The sequence below is a fragment of the Podarcis vaucheri genome, assembly GCF_965113315.1.
Source record: "Podarcis vaucheri genome assembly, chromosome: 6".
NCBI classification, from domain to species: domain Eukaryota; kingdom Metazoa; phylum Chordata; class Lepidosauria; order Squamata; family Lacertidae; genus Podarcis; species Podarcis vaucheri.
Genome location: NC_138764.1, coordinates 101,136,701 through 101,160,123, shown reverse-complemented (window position 1 = coordinate 101,160,123; position 23,423 = coordinate 101,136,701). Strand labels below are relative to the sequence as shown.

At 49.6% G+C, this 23,423-nt stretch overlaps 1 protein-coding gene across 1 annotated transcript; it reads right to left on the bottom strand.

The window, feature by feature from the left end:
* Positions 1-2,255: 2,255 nt before the first annotated feature.
* On the bottom strand, positions 2,256-10,489 carry LOC309534349 (ammonium transporter Rh type A-like). The gene is given in 4 exon segments (XM_082226624.1): positions 2,256-3,985; positions 6,291-6,365; positions 10,410-10,432; positions 10,435-10,489. Coding segments are annotated over 4 exon segments (1,572 nt in total). The 5' UTR covers positions 10,460-10,489; the 3' UTR covers positions 2,256-2,536.
* Positions 10,490-23,423: the final 12,934 nt, after the last annotated feature.

The following is a 23,423-nucleotide window of genomic DNA, read 5'->3' as shown; positions in this document are numbered from 1 at the left end:
TGTCGGGGAGGAAGGGAAAGGAGAATGTTAGCCACTTTGAGAATCCTTAAAGGTAAAGGGACCCCTGACCATTAGGTCCAGTCGTGGCCGACTCTGGGGTTGCGGCGCTCATCTCGCTTTATTGGCTGAGGGAGCCGGTGTACAGCTTCCGGGTCATGTGGCCAGCATGACTAAGCCGCTTCTGGTGAACCAGAACAGTGCACGGAAACGCCGTTTACCTTCCTGCCAGAGCGGTACCTATTTATCTACTTGCACTTTGACGTGCTTTCAAACTGCTAGGTTGGCAGGAGCAAGGACCGAGCAACGGGAGCTCACCCCGTCGTGGGGATTCGAACCACCAACCTTCTGATCAGCAAGCCCTAGGCTCTGTGGTTTAACCCACTGCGCCACCCGCGTCCCTTTGAGACTCCTTAGGGTAGTGATAAAGCAGGATATCAAATCCAAACTCCTCTTCTTCCTCTGACGCACCACCTCTGTACCCTCTGGTACTCTCCATATACCACACAGACTCCTGAGGTTCGCTCCCCCTAGGCCTCCCCATGGCATTGCATCCCCCCCCCCCCGTTGCCTCCTTCCTCGAAAGGAGATGGGATTGTTTTTCAAGAGAACGGTGCTTTTTTCTTTTCCCCAAGTGGAGGAGTCAGCGTTGGTGTTCCTTTGTCAGGCTCTGCGCAGCATTTTACGCTGACAATTAACAAAACAAACACAGGCCGCTCTCGGGTCTGTTTGCGATTATTTGCCTTAACGATTCCCCAGCCTTGCTCTCGGGCCTTCTCGCACGCGTGGCCCTGTGCCAAGCGGGGGGGGGGGTGCGCCGTTGTCAAGTACGTCTTCCAGAAGCTCTTCTGCTTTTTGGTGGTGGCTTCTGGCTCCACGAGGAGGACCTGGAACGTCCCGGCATCTCCCAGAGCGCTGACAGGGCGCCGGCGCGTCCTCAGGCCATTCCCCGGGGTGCTTCGCGAGTGTGGGAACCTTCACAATGACCTCCTCACTCATGCGACGAAGCACCGCATGCCGAATTTTCAATATCCACAACACACTGTGCCCAACTCTCCTCACCCTCTGATGCATATACAGTGGATGCTTGGCTTGCGGACGTGATCTGTGCAGGGGGCACGTTCGCAGCCTGCAGTGTTCGCAACCCGCAACCCGTGTGTCTGCGCATGCGCAGATTGCGATTCCGTGCTTCTGTGCATGCTCAAGTAACCCGGTCCAGTACTTCCGGGTTCGGCACGGTGCACAACCCGAAATCACACATCCCAAAGCATCTGTAACCCGAGGTATGACTATGCGTAAGTTGGCATCCGTCTGTCTTGAGATACAATGGAGTATGCCTCCAGGGGTGAAGTCAAACTGCTGCATTTGTAACACCAAAGTGAGCTCCCTGGGGCACTAGTCTGGGCTGTGTGGATGGAAGTCCTGGTCTGCCCAGGTGACAAGACTCTCAGCCTCTCAGATGTGGTCCAAGGCTCTCTCTTGTCCCACCACCAACCATGCCTCTGATGTTGATGGGACGAGAGAAAGTGCTTAACACCTGGTCAGGTGTGTGTGTGTATGTGTGTATGCAATTTCAAGTCCAATACAGTAAAAATGTCCATGAAAAATGTCCGCGGTAACTAAAAGTTGCCCACCCGTATCTGCTACCAATCCCTGGCCTAGTAATTTTATCTAGTCCAAGAGAAGGGGAGGCCAAAACAACTCATCTTGGAGCTGCTAAAATGGTCAGGGGGAATCAACCTAGATGCCCCAGCAGCTGACAACTCTGTGCTACTGTTTAGTATAGTGATTTAATTCACCGAAATTGTAAATGCTTGCATGCATTACTATGTGTTTGAATCTGATGGGTTGGTAGCTGAATTCTAGAGAGTTCTCTAGCAGTTCTTATGTGATTGGCTAACATTGGTCACATGAGAGGTGTTTAGTGAAGGAGAGACTCCCTTTTTATGTGAAGCAAGATGACTGTGTTTTAGAATCCACTGTGAACACTGCTAAGTTGAATAGAATGTTGGAGCGCTTATTCTCTGCTTGGAAGAAAAGAGAGCTAAGCTGCAGGAGAAGGTGAAAGCAGAAATATTTCATAGGAGCTGCACGGCATGGCCTAACTGAGATGCAGAAAACTGAGTGCTGAGCTCTGGAAAGAAAGGAAAATGCAGTTGTTTTGGAAGTTAGAAGGAGAGACTGTAAACCCATGCTTGGAGACGCATGTGACTGTAAATATTATGTTGTAATTCATCTATAAGTTTCCGCAAGTAAAGTTTTTGAATGTTAAAGTCTGGACAGTGATTTAATCTCCAAAGAAAGGTGTCAGTCATATATATGGTTTGAGCTTCTTAGGTTCATTTTTGCTGCCCTCGCTTCAACAGTTACCTCTGTGTTTGGGTCAATTGTCCCATCTGCCTCCAAGCAGGTGGTCCTCCTTCAAATCTTCCAGCCCCGACAGCACGGCACTCCAGGAAAACCATGACAAATGTTATTCTCCCACTCAGTGATACCCTGCTGTTTTATTTCTGCTTTGAAGGCACAAGCAGACAGACCCTCAAGCTTTGTCCTTCAGGGGCACCAGGAGCTCCTCTCTAGCCTGCTCAACACTCGAGTTCTCCGTTGTCTCTTGGATCTTGAAGTAAAGTGCGTCGTCAAAGCAGACTTGGTCAGGCGGCTGTGCTAAAAAAGGCAGTTTCAAAACCAACCCGGTGAAGTACCCACCCACAAGGGACACAAGTATGGAGACACCGAGACCTGCAGCCTGGTGGAGAGCTTGCTGCGTGGCGCTTCTTCCCACGTTCTCCCCCGCCAAGGTTGCCTCCAGGGTGACGTTCCGTGGCAGGAGGCCACGCTGAGGGAAGACCTGGCGAAGGCGAGGTCCGTAGGCCTCATCCGGCACCAACAAGATGGCTACAATTCCGCCCACGGCGCCAATGATGCCTGGTAAGCCGTGAAGGTTGTGGATTCCACACTGGTCCTGGAGGCAAACTCTAGTGGCCAAGAACGGTGACATGTACTTGAACCCAAGGATGCAGGCTAGCGAGGAAACAATGCCCAGGGCAAATGCCCCAGCTGGTGAAATGACCATGTCTGCTACCGCACCAATGGCCACTCCTCCGGCCAACGTGGCGTTCTGCAGGTGGCACAGGTTCAGTTTCCCCTTCTTCTCCAGGAGGCTGGAGGTGGCAAAGGAGGTCAGGGCGCTGGCACTGAGAGTAAGCCACGTGTGGAGCACAGCCCTGTGCTGAGCATCTCCTTGGTGCGCAAGAACAGCCACGAAACTGGGCCAGAACACCCAAAGAAACATGGTCCCCACCAAGGACAGAAGGTCGGAGATGTAAGATGGAGTCTCCATTGGGTGCCCCAGCTGCAATCCCGGCCGGTAGAGAGCGATGGAAGTGCCCAGCCCGAAATAGCAAGCAAAGACGTGGAGGGTTATGGTTCCTCCGACATCCACCGCCTGGAAATAACTCACGATGAGCCACTCGCAGGCCACGTAGAGAGGGATTTCGCACAAGCTCATGAGAAGCAGCTGGATGGGGCTTGTTCGACCCAGGATAGCCCCAGCAGAGATGAGGACCGTCACGGCTGCAAACTCGGCCGTGAGGATGTTGTAGAGGCCGAGGTGGACTCTCCCATGTTGGCCGTAGTGTACGAAGCCCTGGACGACCAGGGCCCACTGGGTGGAGAAGTTGGCCAGCAGGAAGTTGCAGGCCACGGCGCTAACTCCATAGCCCTTCATGAAAGCCAGAAGCAAGCCCAACCCCACCAACAGCATCAGCTGGATGTCCTGGAAGAGGGGGAAGATGGCGTAGACCTGGTTGGCGGATGGGTCAGCCTCAGCAGGCTGGCTGGCGGCGTCCGTGTGCTCATCGTATGTCACAAAGAGGGCGAAGATCACCAGCACAGCTCCCTGGAAGAGGAACAGCAAGGCAGGCAACCGACAGCGGAGGCTGGTGGAGAACACTCTGGACATCTTCCAGCAGGAGACGCCAAGAAGATCCTGAAGAAAGGGGAACGCAAAACCACAAGGTCAGCCAGTTCATTGGCAAGCGCTGTAGTCAGAAGTAATTAAAAATGCCTGCCATATTCTTGCTGGCTTCAGATAATAATAATAATAATAATAATAATAATTATTTATACCCCGCCCTCCCTCGCCACTGCTGGGCTCAGGGCGGCTAACACCAATAAAATCACAGTAAAAACATAAGGGGGGGGGACCAATTTAAAATACAGGTTAAAATGTAATTTAAAATGCAGCCTCATTTTAAAAGTAGCCAATAGATCAAGACCATAAGGGGAGGGAAACGTAAGGGTCCAAAATGACTCCCAGGCTGCGCACCTCATTTCGGACTCACAGCTGTCCATGGAGGTGCAGGTCAATTCTGCGTCCAGGGCGAACCAGAGCAGTGCACGGAAATGCCGTTTACCTTCCCGCCGGAGTGGTACCTATTTATCTACTTGCACTTTGACGTGCTTTCGAACTGCTAGGTTGGCAGGAGCAGGGACCGAGGAACGGGAGCTCACCCCGTCGCGGGGATTCGAACTGCCAACCTTCTGATTGGCAAGTCCTAGGCTCTGTGGTTTAACCCACAGCGCCACCCGCATCCCTGCGATGATGATGATGATAATATTTATTACTGGTCTTTCTTTGCCACTTAGGGTCCTGCATCACTGCCCCACTGCTAGATTGGAGATAGCACTACACAACACAACAGGATATTAAATCTTTTTTCTTTTTTTAACCACAATATGGGAAGACCCGTGGGGGGGGGGAAATAGACTGATAACTTCCACATCTGATGCTCTGGTCTAAACGCTGTGCTTACGGTACTGTCACTGTTTATCTTTTATTAGTGGCATTAAACATTAACCAGCGATGGATTTGGAACTGTTCAGCAACTGAAGTTCTTTTTCTGCAGCACTCCCAAACTGCACGTGTTTTTCGATTTCTTGAACCATTAAAAGACACGTGTGCAAATACAAACGTTGGCAGCTGCCAAGTCTGCCACCAGAATGCATGTGTACACTGTTGCATAGGCTTCTGGCGTTACTGACAAGTGGCAAATAAACCTAAGGACCTAAGAAAATCCTGGGTGTGTGTATGTGTGTCCTGGCCTAAAGCCCGACTTGTTCAGAATCTTGTCCTCACAGGGTTCAAGCAGATGCAAGCAGGCCCTGAGAGCAACAGCAATCTCATGTCCAATTCCCACTTCTCAAAACAGTAGCATAAGCTGAAACGCATCTATCCTTCAATATCTGCAGTCCTCTGAATGCTACAGTGCAATTCTCCAAGCCGGTAATGTGCACGTAAATGAATGCATTAGGGATAGTGTGTATAAAAATGCTTATGCAAACGAAAGTAGCACATGAAACACACTCTTTTAGGGGGAAATGGCTTGCATAAATGTACACATTAAGCAAAACTGCGTACAAAATTAGGACTAAAGCACACTAAAATGCTGAAGGGCTTTAAAATAAATACTGTATTTCCCCGTGTGTTAGACAAGGCTTTTTGACTCAGAAACGATGTCAAAAAAATTGGGTTTGTCCTATACATGGATAGTGGCGTGGAGGGGAAGCTGCGTGCACTCAACAACTTTGGACCATCTCCCCTCATTTTCTTTAAATTTAGTCCCCCAAAATTGGGGGCGTCTTATACATGGGGGCATCTTATACATGGAAAAGTACATTGGTGCAAAAGTACAATTCTCTCTCTTTCTAAGACTGCAAATCCTGGAGTTTCCTGCAGGGTATAAGGAAACAAATGATATGCACCATTGCCAAATCCAGCTGTTATTGTGACAGAATTTCTATCACCTTGGCGGAGAATTTCGGTCACCGTCATACATTACTGGACTGCAACTCCCATCCGCCCCAGGCAGCGTCACCAATGGCTAGGTAGGATGCGAACCGTGGCCCAGAAAATTCTCGAGAGCGCTAGGGGTGGGAAGGTGACCCTCTGTGACTCCCCCATCGTTTAGCCTGGACACTGAGGTCCAGCGCTGAGGGCCTTCTGGCAGTTCCCTCACTGTGAGAAGCAAAGCTACAGGGAACCAGGCACAGGGCCTTCTCGGTAGTGGTGCCTGCTCTGTGGAATGCCCTCCCACCAGATGTCAAAGAGAACAACAACTACCAGACTTTTAGAAGACATCTGAAGGCAGCCCTGTACAGGAAAGTTTTTAATGTGTGACATTTTGATGTATTTTTAATCTTTGCTGGAAGCCGCCCAGAGTGGCTGGGGAAACCCAGCCAGATGGGCGGGGTACAAATAATAAATTATTGTTATTATTATTATTATTACTTGCCTGACAGCAGGAATTGGCAAATTCAGAAGCTTCCGGGCAGTTCTCTCTTCTAAGACAGTTTGGGGTTTGCTTCACCTGTTGCAGAAAGAGGAATGGAGCTGTTACGTCTTGAGGAGAAAGAGTGTTCTGACGAGGTTTGAAAGGACACAGACAGTGCTTACCTCAGATTTGTAATAAATACAACATGCCCGCTGATATGGACATTCGGCACCTGATCCCTGTTTTCCAGGAATAGCCAATGGGTGGAAAGGGGAGAGGGATCCTGACTGTCTATCCCACTTCCATGTGAGGGTTGGCTCTCCGGCATAAAGCCTACAAGCGATCACTGAACAGGTGTGACCAAACCCATCCAAGTACTGAGATATGATTTGTCCTCACCTGTTCTCCGCCTTGCAAGCCCCAGAGGTCAAAGTCTCCCCTTGTGTCTATTCATGGTGATAACGATCAGACATACAGCTGAGAGAGGGAGCATAACCCTTTCATCTCCAGCAGGCCTGTGCTGCTTTACTTATCTCACAGAAACGGGAAGAGCTGTAGCTCAGGGGGTGAACATCGGCCAAGTTCAATGCTGTGCAACCCTTGCTAGGTTTGGGGAAAACTCTTGGGAACCACTGTCAGATATATGCCCCTGCAAGTTGCAGCATGTGCCCTCCCTCAGGAGGATAGGGGAGGGAGAGAGGGAGGGAGTGAGTGAGAGAGAGGTAAAAGAAGAAGAAGAAGAAGAATTTGGATTTGATATCCCGCTTTATCACTACCCTAAGGAGTCTCAAAGCAGACAACAATCTCCTTTCCCTTCCTCCCCCACAACAAACACTCTGTGAGGTGAGTGGGGCTGAGAGACTTCAAATAAGTATGACTAGCCCAAGGTCACCCAGCAGCTGCATGCGGAGGAGCGGAGACACGAACCCGGTTCACCAGATTACGAGTCTACCGCTCTTAACCACCACACCACACTGGCTCTCAGGTAAAGGACCCCTGGATGGTTAAGTCCAGTCAAAGGCAACTATGGGGTTGCGGCACTCATCTTGCTTTCAGGCCAAGGGAGCCGGCGTTTATCCACAGACAGCTTTCCAGGTCATGTGGCCAGCAGGACTAAACCTCTTCTGCCACAATGGGACACCATGACGGAAACCAGAAATGTTGTTTACCTTCCCACCACAGTGGTACCTATCTATCTACTTGCACCAGAGTGCTTTCAAACTGCTAGGTTGACAGAAGATGGGACAGAGCAATGGGAGCTCACCCCCTTGCAGGGATTCGAACCGCCGACCTTCTGACTGGCAAGCCCAAGAGGCTCAGTGGTTTAGACCACAGCGCCACCCGCTCTCCTCAGAAAGAGAGAGAGTCTGAGACTGACTATAGGACAAAGCCTCAATAGGATATACTGGGATGGAGCGTGATATGTATTTTCCAATAATGCAATAAGGACTCGGAATCTCTCATTTGGTCTACATTTACTATGACACAGAATTGCAGAGTTGGAAGGGGCCTGCGAGTCATCTAGTCAACCCTCTGCAATGCAGGAATCAACACTACTGAAGAATTAATGCTATTATAAAGTTTAAACCTAGGTTTGTTGACGCTTCTGAACTACATCAGCGGGATATTTATTTTCTGAGCCTTTCCTTGAAGTTTTTTGTTTTTTTTAAAGAAGTTACCGTACTTCTATTTTTTTTCTGGGATCGAATCAAACCTGGAATGGCTTTGTAATTCTGGGAAAGTCCCTGGAAAATCGAGACACTTGGAGAGGGCGTTGTGGGCCTAATTTGCTCTTGATGTCCCTAATCCCATGCCACTCAATTCTGGTGTCTATTCCAAAGGCAGATCATCAAACTCTCCAGAGATACATACCGGCCGCTGCCCTGATGAGCTTCTTGCCGTCTCCCAGAGGGATGGGGAAGTAAGTATTGGACTTAAAACCTCAACCAATCCAGCCTTGTTCTGAATGCGTTCGGCTCCGCTGGGGCCTTTTATAAACGTCCCATCAGGTTAAACAGGTTCCTTCTGACCTATTGCCAGTCATTAGTGAGAGCACTCCAGAGCCGGTTTGTCTCTGGAATGCGCTTCAGGGATGTTAGTACCACTTAGAAGTTGGCAGAAATAATCTCCCCACCCCGACCGCAATTCAAATATGAATGCTGTTGTCAGGGACTAGTTTATATTAGCATTGTAAATCATAATTGGGATGGAATGCTCTGCAATTGCAGCCTGGCCAAAGCAGCCTGGCATTTCGAAAATTAAGAGGATCTGTCGCTGGTCGAAAATGCGCTCTGCGTGCAGAAGGGGCCAGTTTCAGATCCTTGCCTTTTCAGATTTTCATTTTGAAAGGGGATCTATGATTATAGGGCTGGGGGGGGGGAAGGCCCTTTCTGAAGCCCTGGAGAGACATTGCTGGTTAGAGAGGACCAGTTTCTGTCAACCTGGTGCCTTCCAGATGTTTCTGGGCTCCAGATGTTTCTGCATGCCAGGGGTTGGTGGCCTAGAGAGGTCACTGGACTAACTTGCTCATCTTGCACTCCTATTGCCCGAGGGTCCAGATTGTACAAGGTGCTGGGTGTGCACAGGATAACCTCCAACTTTTCCCCGATGAAAATATGGACGTCCCATTCCATAATGGTAATTTTACTATTTATACCCCACACATCTTACTGGGTTGCCCCAGCCACTCTGGGCAGGTTCCAACATATATAAAAACATAATAAAACATTAAACATTTTTTAAAAAACCTTTCCCTATACAGGATTGCCTTCAGACGGCTCGGGGGGCAGATAACTCCATTTGTTGTTGTTGTTTAGGCGTTTAGTTGTGTCCGACTCTTTGTGACCCCATGGACCAGAGCACGCCAGGCACTCCTGTCTTCCACTGCCTCCCGCAGTTTGGTCAGACTCATGCTGGTAGCTTCGAGAACACTGTCCAACCATCTCATCCTCTGTCGTCCCCTTCTCCTTGTGCCCTCCATCTTTCCCAACATCAGGGTCTTTTCCAGGGAGTCTTCTCTTCTCATGAGGTGGCCAAAATTTTGGAGCCTCCGCTTCAGGATCTGTCCTTCCAGTGAGCACTCAGGGCTGATTTCCTTCAGAATGGAGAGGTTTGATCTTCTTGCAGTCCATGGGACTCTCAAGAGTCTCCTCCAGCACCATAATTCAAAAGCATCAATTCTTCAGCAATCAGCCTTCTTTATGGTCCAGCTCTCACTTCCATACATACTGGGATAACCATGGCTTTAACTATACGGACCTTTGTCGGCAAGGTGATGTCTCTGCTTTTTTAAGATGCTGTCTAGGTTTGTCATTGCTTTTCTCCCAAGAAGCAGGCATCTTTTACCTCAGGTCAAGAACTTTGCTTCGGGATGAGAACAGAAATCGCGCAGCAGCAGCGGAAGGCCGCATTAGCTAAAGTGGTGCTTCAGGTTATGAACAGTTTCAGGTTAAGAACGGACCTCTGGAACGAATTAAGTACCGTACTTAACCCGAGGTACCACTATATGTAAATCCGGCACTGTGCATGAGAACGGGTTCGTGTAACCAGTTTCCTCTTGAGCCGCACAGGATGTGCCTCTCTGGCAATCGGTCTCGCCTCTCAGGGCAGGCCTCCCAGGCACTCCAATGAGCACCACCGGTTGCAAGCAGGGATCCCTGGGCTCCAAATGGCACGGCTGTCTGGAGAGAAGGAACCCTTGGCTGCTGCCAAGATGGTGGGCAAGCGGCCAAGAAGATGTTACAAAACAGCCCGGAACAATGTTCCTTTGCGCACACACACACCAAATCCACACCCCCTCACTATGATGCACGAAATAAACAAATAAATGCCCCCCACATGCTCCATGTTGTTAGCACATTTCATTTCACATAATTTAAGCGGGGAGGGGGCAATAGGATTTTGCACACACGTGCGCAAAGACGGCGCTTGCTCACAGAGCCAGGAAGCGAGGCTCAGAGAAGCAGCCCTTCTTCTTCTTTTTTTGAAACCCCGCCACCCTCGTTCTTTTTGTCCCACGCTCCCTCGTGGCTTCGTCAGAACCCGCCAAGGGGGCCTTTGAAGCTCAGGGTGGAAGGAGCACGACATCTGGAAGAAACTTGGGTTAATGAAAACATAATCCTCAAGACGAATCCTGCCCACCTCCTGGGCGTTTTGTGTGTTCCTCCTCCGACGCACAGCACTGAAGTCATTCGTTTGCCCCTGAGTGGGGTCACTCCAAGTTTTCGCGGCTTCTCTTAAGTGCCCCGATGGGTATTACTTGCCACTGTCACAAACTGTGATTGACAGATTGACTGGGTTGACAGTTGATCCTGTGGCCTGGGCTAACTGCTTCAGACCTTGCCCATCAAGCAGGTGGAAATTGTCGTCAGGGGCCTGACAGTGTGTGTGTGTGTTTAGGGTTGCCGTATTTCAAAAAGTGAAGATCCGGAAACAAAAATTGCTGAGCTTTTTTTGCTTTTTGACAAGTTGTTGAGGCCCCCCCCCCGTTGTTGTTGTTGTTGTTTTGGCTACATCTCGACATTAAAAAAAAATAAGATTTTGAGCTGTTTTTAAATGCAATTTGCCAAGATGCACTTCTAATATGGGCTGTCATATGTCTGGATTTTACCAGACGTTTCAGCCATTTTCACTCATACACTGTTTACCAAGGCCGAATACCGGACACTATGGCAACCCTGTTTTATCATTTTCAATGGAAGATGGACTTCTGGCAAGTGATGGGCTGCACCTCACAACGGTTGGGAGAAATGTTTTTGCCAAAAATCTCAGAAACCTCATCAGGAGGGCTTTAAACTGACTAATGTGGAGGAGGGAGACAGTGCTCCTGAAGGTAGGAGTCTATCAATTAATGAAGATGATCATCCAAATGTCATAGACCAAATGGAGCAAACAGCACGCGGACCTAGTGGAGGGAGGAAAAAATCCTTAAATAAGAGACACGGGGGAATGATTAATGGACTTCAATGTCTGTACACTAATGCGCAAAGCATGGGAAATAAACAAGATGAGCTTGAGCTCTTGGTACAGCAAACTAAATATGACATAATAGGCATCACTGAAACCTGGTGGGATAAGTCCCATGATTGGAATGTAATAATGGGGGGATACAATCTATTTCAGAGAAACAGACCAGACAAGAAAGGAGGAGGAGTGGCGTTATATGTCAAGGGTGTGTATACCTGTGAAGAGATCCAAGATTTAGATCCTCAAAGCCAAAGTGAGAGCATTTGGGTCAAAATTAAGGGAGAGAAGAATAACAGAGACCTCATTGTGGGAGTTTACTATAGATCCCCAAGCCAAACGGAGGACATAGATGATGCCTTCCTGGAACAGATGGCCAAGCATGCAAAAGGAAGGGAGATAGTAGTAATGGGGGACTTCAATTACCCGGATATTTGTTGGACGTCAAACTCAGCCAAGAGCATAAGGTCAAACAGATTCCTCACTGGCCTTGCAGACAACTTCATTGTCCAGAAAGTGGGAGAAGCAACAAGAGGAACAGCCATTTTAGATCTGGTCCTAACCAATGTTGATGACCTGGTTAGTGGGGTAGAAGTGGAAGGATCATTAGGCGCGAGTGATCATGCTCTTCTGAAGTTTACTATACAGCGGAAAGGAGCAGCCAAGCATACTAGGACTCAATTTCTTGACTTTAAGAAAGCCGACTTCATAAAACTTAGGGAAGTGCTGGGTGAGATCCAATGGACAACAATACTAAAAGGAAAGGGAGTTCATGATGGCTGGGAGTTTGTTAAGAGGGAGATACTAAAAGCACAACGTCAGGCAATACCAATGAGACGGAAACATGGAAGGTGCCTAAAGAAGCCAGGGTGGCTATCTAAAGTACTTTTAACTGAATTAAGATTAAAAAAGGATGTGTTCAAAAAATGGAAAAGGGGGGAAACCACCAAAGAGGAATTCAAACAAATAGCCAGCACGTGTAGACACAAAGTCAGAAAAGCTAAAGCACAGAATGAACTCAGGCTTGCTAGAGAGGTTAAAAGCAACAAAAAAGGCTTTTATGGGTATGTTCGTAGCAAAAGGAAGAACAAAGAAACAATGGGGTCACTCAGAGGAGAAGATGGTGAAATGCAAACAGGGGACACAGAAAGGGCTGAACTACTCAATGCCTTCTTTGCCTCAGTCTTCTCCGATAAAGAAAACAATGCCCGACCTGAAGAATTTGGAGCAAATGATTCAGCAAAGGAAACACAGCCCAGAATAACTAAGGAGATAGTACAAGAATACTTGGCTAGATTAGATGTATTCAAGTCTCCAGGGCCAGATGAACTGCATCCAAGAGTATTAAAAGAACTGGCAGATGTGATCTCAGAACCACTGGCAGTCATCTTTGAGAATTCCTGGAGAACAGGCGAAGTCCCGGCAGACTGGAGGAGGGCAAATGTTGTCCCTATTTTCAAAAAGGGGAAAAGAGAGGACCCAAATAATTACCGCCCAGTCAGTCTGACATCAATAGCAGGGAAGATTCTGGAGCAGATCATTAAGCAAACAGTCTGTGAGCACCTAGAAAGGAATGCTGTGATCACCAATAGTCAGCATGGATTTCTGAAAAATAAGTCATGTCAGACTAACCTGATCTCGTTTTTTGACAGAATTACAAGCCTGGTAGATGAAGGGAACGCAGTGGATGTAGCCTACCTTGATTTCAGCAAGGCATTTGACAAGGTGCCCCATGATATTCTTGTAAAGAAGCTGGTAAAATGCGGTCTTGACTATGCTACCACTCAGTGGATTTGTAACTGGCTGACTGACCGAACCCAAAGGGTGCTCATCAATGGTTCCTCTTCATCCTGGAGAAGAGTGACTAGTGGGGTGCCACAGGGTTCTGTCTTGGGCCCGGTCTTATTCAACATCTTTATCAACGACTTGGATGATGGACTCAAGGGCATCCTGATCAAATTTGCAGATGACACCAAACTGGGAGGGGTGGCTAACACCCCAGAGGACAGGATCACACTTCAAAACGACCTTGACAGATTAGAGAACTGGGCAAAAACAAACAAGATGAATTTTAACAGGGAGAAATGTAAAGTATTGCACTTGGGCAAAAAAAATGAGAGGCACAAATACAAGATGGGTGACACCTGGCTTGAGAGCAGTACATGTGAAAAGGATCTAGGAGTCTTGGTTGACCACAAACTTGACATGAGCCAACAGTGTGACGCGGCAGCTAAAAAAGCCAATGCAATTCTGGGCTGCATCAATAGGAGTATAGCATCTAGATCAAGGGAAGTAATAGTGCCACTGTATTCTGCTCTGGTCAGACCACACCTGGAGTACTGTGTCCAGTTCTGGGCACCACAATTCAAGAAGGACACTGACAAACTGGAACGTGTCCAGAGGAGGGCAACCAAAATGGTCAAAGGCCTGGAAACGATGCCTTATGAGGAACGGCTAAGGGAGCTGGGCATGTTTAGCCTGGAGAAGAGGAGGTTAAGGGGTGATATGATAGCCATGTTCAAATCTATAAAAGGATGTCACATAGAGGAGGGAGAAAGGTTGTTTTCTGCTGCTCCAGAGAAGCGGACACGGAGCAATGGATCCAAACTACAAGAAAGAAGATTCCACCTAAACATTAGGAAGAACTTCCTGACAGTAAGAGCTGTTCGACAGTGGAATTTGCTGCCACGGAGTGTGGTGGAGTCTCCTACTTTGGAGGTCTTTAAGCAGAGGCTTGACAACCATATGTCAGGAGTGCTCTGATGGTGTTTCCTGCTTGGCAGGGGGTTGGACTCGATGGCCCTTGTGGTCTCTTCCAACTCTATGATTCTAGTTTTTGGAGGAGGAAAACAAGAAAAAAAAATATTCTGAATCTCAGAAGCCAGAACTGCAAGAGGGATCACTGTGCAGCGAAAGCATCGATCCCTCTTGCTGTTCTGGCTTCTATTTTATTTTCTCTGTTCCAATTATTCAAATCCTGCTAACGTTTAAAGGTGTTTGCAATGATTCTTCATATATTCCACAAATCTTCCCCATTCTTTCTTAAACTCTTCCTTCTCTTGGTCTCACATTCTGCTTGTTAGTTCCGCCATTTCAGAATATTCCCACAAATCTGACATTCATCTTTGGTTGGGACTGCTGCTTCCTTCCATTTCCTTTATTCATTCATTCATTTTGTTTGTATACTGCTTTTCCACAAAAAGAAAATCATGCTCAAAGCATCTTAAAATGCAAAAGCTGAAATACGTTTCAAACGAACACTACAAAAACAATTTCAACATAGTAACAGCTTTATTATAACATAGCAAAACAATAACAAATATAACAACATACAATAAAACACATTTTAGTGCTATAAATATAACAATATTACTTAAGCAACAGCAACTGAGCAGATACAGTGGTGCCTCGCAAGACGAAAAGAATCCGTTCTGTGATTCTCTTCATCTAGCGGTTTTTTCGTCTTGCGAAGCAAGCCCATTGACGGATTAGCGGATTAGCGCTATTAGCGTCTTTTAGCGACTTTTAGCGGCTTATCTGCTGATCGGATCAGCTGATAAGCGGCTTAACGGCTTAGAAAAAGGGGGGGGGAGGGAAAAAAACCCAGCAGGAACTCGCAAGACATTTTCGTCTTGCAAAGCAAGCCCATAGGAGATTCGTTTTGCGAAGCACCTCCAAAACGGAAAACTCTTTCGTCTAGCGAGTTTTCCGTCTTGCGAGGCATTCGTCTTGTGGGGCACCACTGTAGTATCCGAGCTGCTGTGGTTGAATACATAAATAAATTATTTCGATCTTTTGGTACTTCTACACCTATTATTCCTAAAAGAAAGACTTCTGACTTTTTTTAAAAAAAAGAAAATCATCATTTTTTTCATTTCATTATATATCATTTCCCGACAGAGTTTGGTTTTATTACATTGGCATACCCTCCAACATTTCATCGATGGAAATGGGGACGTCCTATTCAATAATAATAATAATAATAATAATAATAATAATAATAATAATAGTTTTATAATTTATACCCCACACATCTCACTGGGTTGCCCCAGCCAACCTGGACAGCTTCTAACAAATGTAAAAATACAATAAAACATTAAGCATTTTTTTTAAAATCCTTATACAGAGCTTCCATCCGATGGCTCGGGGATCAGATAACTCGATACCCTCCAACATTTCTCCTATGAAAATGGGGACATTCTGAGAAAAGTGGGACATTCCAGGATAAAATCAGAAACCGGGATGACTTCTGTAAATCCGGGACTGTCCCTGGAAAATAGGAGAACTTGGAAGGTCTGCTATTGCTGGATAGTGATAGTGCAACAAGTGTGAGCAGACCAGGCAGGGCCAGATTTAGGTTTGATGAGGCCTAAATCAGCTACGGAAGGTAATGGGGCCTTTTATATGTCCAGCTGTCCTTTGTCAACAACAAATTCTTGCTGTTTTTTGTGTTGAATATATGCTACATTGAAATTTATGGACCTAATAGGTATTTAAAGCCATTTGCACATAACAAAATGTGTATTTTATCAAAGTAATTGTTGAACTGAAATACAGTGGTGCCCCGCAAGACGAATGCCTCGCAAGACGGAAAACCCGCTAGACGAAAGGGTTTTCCGTTTTGGAGGTGCTTCGCAAAACGAATCTCCTATGGGCTTGCTTCGCAAGACGACAATGTCTTGCGAGTTCCTGCTGGTTTTTCCCCCTCCCCCCTTTTTCTAAGCCGCTAAGCCACTTATCAGCTGATCCGATCAGCAGATAAGCCGCTAAAAGCTGCTAAAAGCCGCTAATAGCGCTAATCCGCTAATCCGTCAATGGGCTTGCTTCGCAAGACGACAAAACCACTAGACGAAGAGAATCACAAAACGGATTCTTTTCGTCTTGCGAGGCACCACTGTACAATTGGAAATGTACTGAAGAAAATGTTTAAATTAACATTTGTAAAAAAAACCCAGAAGCATTTTTGTTAGGGATTGTAGGAAAAGACCTGCCAAGGAAAATAAAGAATTTATTCATGTATGCGACAACGGCGGCAAGAGTCTTAATAGCACAAGGATGGAAGAATGAGGAAACCCCGACAAAGGAACAGTGGCAAGAGAAACTGATGGATTATGCAGAATTGGCGAAATTGACATACAAACTGCGAGACAAGGCCAACTGTGACTTCAAAGAAGAATGGGAACTTTTTACAAACTACTTAAAAAACCAACAAAATGAATTGAACTCCTTGGCAGGTTTTGAATAAACATACACAAATTTATTGAGTGTTAACATAAAAGACAGATAATTTAAGGATCTTTACAATTTTACAATATGCAGAGAACAACATATGTTGAAAAATCAGAGAGAGGAGCTGAGGGAAGTCTTGGTGGGGGGAGAGAGGGTTCTTCTTGGGGAAGGGGGAAGCAAAAATGGGAGGGAAATGAAGATGATGTGTATTGATAATTTGTTATGTTGAAATTCTTAATAAAAATTATTATTTTTTAAAAAAAGGAAATGTACATCCAGACTGCCCAGGAAGACTCCCTGAGTGAGTGCTTGAGGGCCCTGCTCTTGCCACTTACCATCTGGCTTGGGGCAGGGCCTGGGGCCTCACAAGGACTGTGTGCTGCTTGCTGCCTGCTGCCCAGGAGGACTCCCCTGAGTGAGTGCCTGAGGGCCCTGCTCTTGCCACTTACCATCTGGCCTGGGGCAGGGCCTGGGGCCTCACAAGGACTGTGTGCTGCTTGCTGCCTGCTGCCCAGGAGGACTCCCCTGAGTGAGTGCCTGAGGGCCCTGCTCTTGCCACTTACCATCTGGCTTGGGGCGGGGCCTGGGGCCTCACAAGGACTGTGTGCTGCTTGCTGCCTGCTGCCCAGGAGGACTCCCCTGAGTGAGTGCCTGAGGGCCCTGCTCTTGCCACTTACCATCTGGCTTGGGGCGGGGCCTGGGGCCTCACAAGGACTGTGTGCTGCTTGCTGCCTGCTGCCCAGGAGGACTCCCCTGAGTGAGTGCTTGAGGGCCCTGCTCTTGCCACTTACCATCTGGCTTGGGGCAGGGCCTTTGGCCTCACAAGGACTGTGTGCTGCTTGCTGCCTGCTGCCCAGGAGGACTCCCCTGAGTGAGTGCTTGAGGGCCCTGCTCTTGCCACTTACCATCTGGCCTGGGGCGGGGCCTGGGGCCTCATAAGGACTGTGTGCGGCTTGCTGCCTGCTGCCCAGGAGGACTCCCCTGAGTGAGTGCTGGAGGGCCCTGCTCTTGCCACTTACCATCTGGCCTGGGGCAGGGCCTTTGGCCTCACAAGGACTGTGTGCTGCTTGCTGCCTGCTGCCCAGGAGGACTCCCCTGAGTGAGTGCCTGAGGGCCCTGCTCTTGCCACTTACCATCTGGCTTGGGGCGGGGCCTGGGGCCTCACAAGGACTGTGTGCTGCTTGCTGCCTGCTGCCCAGGAGGACTCCCCTGAGTGAGTGCTTGAGGGCCCTGCTCTTGCCACTTACCATCTGGCTTGGGGCAGGGCCTTTGGCCTCACAAGGACTGTGTGCTGCTTGCTGCCTGCTGCCCAGGAGGACTCCCCTGAGTGAGTGCCTGAGGGCCCTGCTCTTGCCACTTACCATCTGGCCTGGGGCGGGGCCTGGGGCCTCACAAGGACTGTGTGCTGCTTGCTGCCTGCTGCCCAGGAGGACTCCCCTGAGTGAGTGCTTGAGGGCCCTGCTCTTGCCACTTACCATCTGGCCTGGGGCGGGGCCTGGGGCCTCACAAGGACTGTGTGCTGCTTGCGGCCTGCTGCCCAGGAGGACTCCCCTGAGTGAGTGCCTGAGGGCCCTGCTCTTGCCACTTACCATCTGGCTTGGGGCGGGGCCTGGGGCCTCACAAGGACTGTGTGCTGCTTGCTGCCTGCTGCCCAGGAGGACTCCCCTGAGTGAGTGCTTGAGGGCCCTGCTCTTGCCACTTACCATCTGGCCTGGGGCGGGGCCTGGGGCCTCACAAGGACTGTGTGCTGCTTGCGGCCTGCTGCCCAGGAGGACTCCCCTGAGTGAGTGCCTGAGGGCCCTGCTCTTGCCACTTACCATCTGGCCTGGGGCGGGGCCTGGGGCCTCACAAGGACTGTGTGCTGCTTGCTGCCTGCTGCCCAGGAGGACTCCCCTGAGTGAGTGCTTGAGGGCCCTGCTCTTGCCACTTACCATCTGGCCTGGGGCGGGGCCTGGGGCCTCACAAGGACTGTGTGCTGCTTGCGGCCTGCTGCCCAGGAAGACTCCCCTGAGTGAGTGCTTGAGGGCCCTGCTCTTGCCACTCACCATCTGGCTTGGGGCGGGGCCTGGGGCCTCACAAGGACTGTGTGCTGCTTGCTGCCTGCTGCCCAGGAGGACTCCCCTGAGTGAGTGCTTGAGGGCCCTGCTCTTGCCACCTACCATCTGGCTTGGGGCGGGGCCTTTGGCCTCATAAGGACTGTGTGCTGCTTGCAGCCTGCTGCCCAGGAAGACTCCCTGAGTGAGTGCTTGAGGGCCCTGCTCTTGCCACTTACCATCTGGCCTGGGGCGGGGCCTGGGGCCTCACAAGGACTGTGTGCTGCTTGCTGCCTGCTGCCCAGGAGGACTCCCCTGAGTGAGTGCTTGAGGGCCCTGCTCTTGCCACTTACCATCTGGCCTGGGGCGGGGCCTGGGGCCTCACAAGGACTGTGTGCTGCTTGCGGCCTGCTGCCCAGGAAGACTCCCCTGAGTGAGTGCTTGAGGGCCCTGCTCTTGCCACTCACCATCTGGCTTGGGGCGGGGCCTGGGGCCTCACAAGGACTGTGTGCTGCTTGCTGCCTGCTGCCCAGGAGGACTCCCCTGAGTGAGTGCTTGAGGGCCCTGCTCTTGCCACCTACCATCTGGCTTGGGGCGGGGCCTTTGGCCTCATAAGGACTGTGTGCTGCTTGCAGCCTGCTGCCCAGGAAGACTCCCTGAGTGAGTGCTTGAGGGCCCTGCTCTTGCCACTTACCATCTGGCCTGGGGCGGGGCCTGGGGCCTCATAAGGACTGTGTGCTGCTTGCGGCCTGCTGCCCAGGAAGGCTCCCTGAGTGAGTGCTTGAGGGCCCTGCTCCTCCCTGCCACTTACCACCTGGCCCAGGGCGGGGCCTGACAGGCCTCACTAGGACAGTTGTTACTGCCGGAGAGGCACAGAGTGTTTTTAAAATGTTTTATAAAAAATTTTTTTCTGGATTTTTTGTATGTGGGGGGTGGGGGTGGGATTGATGTTTGGTTGGGCTTGGGGAATTATTATTTTTTTATTTTGATGTTTTTGTAATTTTTATATTTTTTGTTTGTATTGTTGTATTGGTTTTGTTTGTTTGTTTAAGGTGTTATTTTGTTTTTAGGGGGAGGGGTCAGGGCTGCCGGGGAGTGGGCCCCAGCCCGCAAAATGGCTGGGGCATGTTCCACAGGGGGGGATGCACTGGGACAACCGATCTCAGTGATCACGGGTAGGAGGAGGAGTTACGCTAAGACCAGACCATGTCATTACAGAGGAGGCAGGTTTAGTCGTTGTCTGAGGACTATCCCTGCCTCCGGGTCTGGTCCTGTCCGGACGGATACTAGAATCAGCAAGGGATACCCACATAGCCTGAAGGTGCTGCTGTGCAATGCCAGGTCAATGATTCAGAAGACCACTGCCATCCATGACTTGATCATGGATGGAGGATTTGACCTGGCATGTGTAACAGAGACTTGGTTGGATGAAGCAGATGGGCCTGTTCTTGCCGCTGCTTGTCCACCAGGTTTCTCTTACGCACAGCAACCCAGGTCATGTGGGCGGGGAGGGGGGGTTGCAGTGATTTTTAGGAAGTCATTAGTTTGCACCAGGCGTCCTATTGGGAAGACCCAGTTTTCTGAGTGCATGTTCTGGAAGTTGGGCAATAGGGGCAGTACAGGATTCCTTTTGGTGTACCGACCTCCCCGCTGCGCCAAGGATTCCCTGCCCGAGCTGCTTCAGGTCGTGGCGGATGTTCTCCTGGAGACACCTAGTTTGGTTGTCCTAGGGGATTTTAACATCCATGCCGACACGACCTTACAAGGGGCCGCTCGGGACTTCGTGGAAAGCATGGCCTCCATGGGGCTGTCCCTGAATAAGTCTGGCCCAACCCATAGCCGTGGACATGCCTTGGACCTGGTGTTTACCTCTATGGATGTTGGTGATCTGACACTAAGTAAAAGCGAAACGAAAGAAGTGCCATGGTCAGATCACTTCCTGGTGCAACTGGACTTCTCTGCGACCCATCCCCTCTGCAGGGAGGTGGGACCAATTCGGATGGTCCGCCCCCGCCACTTAATGGATCCAAATGGTTTCCAGAGAGTGGTAGGGGATGCTTTATCCCATGTTGATGGCCTTTCAGCTGATTCCCTGGTGGCCCGCTGGAATGTGGAGTTAACCAGGGCTATTGACTGTTTGGCTCCGAAGCGCCCTCTCCGATTGCATGGAGCCCGGACAGCCCCGTGGTTTTCCACGGATCTGAGGGCAATGAAACAATCGTTGAGACGGCTAGAGCGCCGGTGGCGGAGAACTCATTCCGAATCTGACCGGACACAGGTTAGAGCTCAACGTCGAGCCTACCAAGTGGCGATAGCGACGGCGAAGAAGAATTTCTTCACCGCCTCTATTGCATCTGCAGAAAACAGCAGCAGGAGACTTTTTCAGGTGGTTCACAATTTAGCGGAACCACCTGCAACATCGGGGCCCAGTACGGGCCACATGTTCTCCTGCAATGATTTTGCAAAGTTTTTTGCAGATAAAACCGCTCAGATTCGGGAAGAAGTAGACTCCACCGTGGGAGCAGGGCCGGGGCGGGAGAGTGCAAGAGTTCTGTCTGGTCAAGTTGAGTGGGATCAATTCCAATCTGTTGCCTCCGAGGATGTGGACAGGCTGCTTGGACGAGTGAAACCAACCACCTGTCTCCTGGATCCTTGCCCATCCTGGCTAATAAAAGCAAGCCGGGAAGGGCTGGGCGATGGGCTTCGTGGGGTGGTGAATGCTTCCCTCCGTGAGGGGGCCTTCCCAGACCCGCTGAAAGAGGCGGTTATTAAACCGCTTCTTAAAAAACCATCTCTAGATGCGGCCACGATGGCCAACTATCGCCCAGTCTCAAATCTTCCATTCCTGGGCAAGGTGATTGAGCGAGCGGTTGCCGAACAACTCCAGGCACGCCTGGAAGAAGCGGACCATTTGGATCCCTTCCAGTCGGGATTCAGGCCTCATCATGGGACTGAAACTGCCTTGGTCGCACTGGTTGATGATCTCCGGCGGGCTAGGGACAAAGGTGAGAGCTGTTTCCTAGTTCTGCTGGATCTCTCAGCGGCGTTCGATACCATCGACCATAGCATCCTTCTGGACCGTCTTGAGGGGCTGGGAGCTGGGGGCACTGTTATACAGTGGTTCCGCTCCTTCCTCCTGGGCCGTGTTCAGAAAGTGGTGGTGGGGGATGAGTGTTCAGACCCCTGGGCTCTCACTTGTGGGGTGCCTCAGGGTTCTGTCCTCTCCCCCATGCTTTTCAACATCTACATGCGGCCGCTGGGAGAGATCATCAGGAGGTTTGGGCTGGGTGTTCATCAGTATGCGGATGATACCCAGCTCTACCTCTCTTTTAAATCAGAACCAGTGAAGGCGGTGAAGGTCCTGTGTGAGTGTCTGGAGGCGGTTGGAGGATGGATGGCGGCTAACAGATTGAGGTTGAATCCTGACAAGACAGAAGTACTGTTCTTGGGGGACAGAAGGCGGGCAGGTGTGGAGGATTCCCTGGTCCTGAATGGGGTAACTGTGCCCCTGAAGGACCAGGTGCGCAGCCTGGGAGTCATTTTGGACTCACAGCTGTCCATGGAGGCACAGGTCAAATCTGTGTCCAGGGCAGCTGTTTACCAGCTCCATCTGGTACGTAGGCTGAGACCCTATCTGCCTGCGGACTGTCTCGCGAGAGTGGTGCATGCTCTGGTTATCTCCCGCTTGGACTACTGCAATGCACTCTACGTGGGGCTACCTTTGAAGGTGACTCGGAAACTACAACTAATCCAGAATGCGGCAGCTAGACTGGTGACTGGGAGCAGCCGCCGAGACCATATAACACCGGTCTTGAAAGACCTGCATTGGCTCCCAGTACGTTTCCGAGCACAATTCAAAGTGTTGGTGCTGACCTTTAAAGCCCTAAACGGCCTCGGTCCAGTATACCTGAAGGAGCGTCTCCACCCCCATCATTCTGCCCGGACGCTGAGGTCCAGCGCCGAGGGCCTTCTGGCGGTTCCCTCATTGCGAGAAGCAAAGCTACAGGGAACCAGGCAGAGGGCCTTCTCGGTAGTGGCGCCCGCCCTGTGGAACACCCTTCCAGCAGATGTCAAGGCGATAAACAACTACCTGACATTCAGGAGACATCTTAAGGCAGCCCTGTTCAGGGAAGTTTTTAACGTGTGATATTTTATTGTATTTTTGGTTTTTATGGAAGCCGCCCAGAGTGGCTGGGGAGGCCCAGCCAGATGGGCGGGGTATAAATAATAAATTATTATTATTATTATTATTATTATTATTGTTGTTTTTTCCTTTATTTCTTTTTAGGGCCCCCAAGAGAGTGGGGCCCGAAGCTATAGCTTGTTTAGCTTACAGATAGGTAGCCATGTTGGTCTGCCATAGTCAAAATAAAAAAATTCCTTCCAGTAGCACCTTAAAGACCAACTAAGTTAGTTCTTGGTATGAGCTTTCATGTGCATGCACACTTCTTCAGATACACTGAAACAGAAGTTGCCAGATCCTGGATCTGTGTATCTGAAGAAGTGTGCATGCACACGAAAGCTCATACCAAGAACTAACTTAGTTGGTCTTTAAGGTGCTACTGGAAGGAATTTTTTTATCTTGTTTAGCTTATACGTAAATCCAGCACTGAGACCAGGGGGCATTTCTCACGTGCCCTCTGGATTTCTCGGTCGGAGGAGGGAGACAATGGCATCTCTCTGCAGTCACCGAAGACACCTTGAAATCAAAAGGAAATGTCAACCATGACTCAACAGACAAATGGAAATCAACAGCACGGCTTCCTTTCCTCAAGCTTCTGTTCATTGATGGCACCTGTCCACACCATTTCTCCAGGATGTGAGATATATATATATATATATATATATATATATATATATATATATAATCACACACAGAGGGAGGCTCAAACCATTTGCATCCCAGCTGCAACAGCTCCCTTAGGATGTC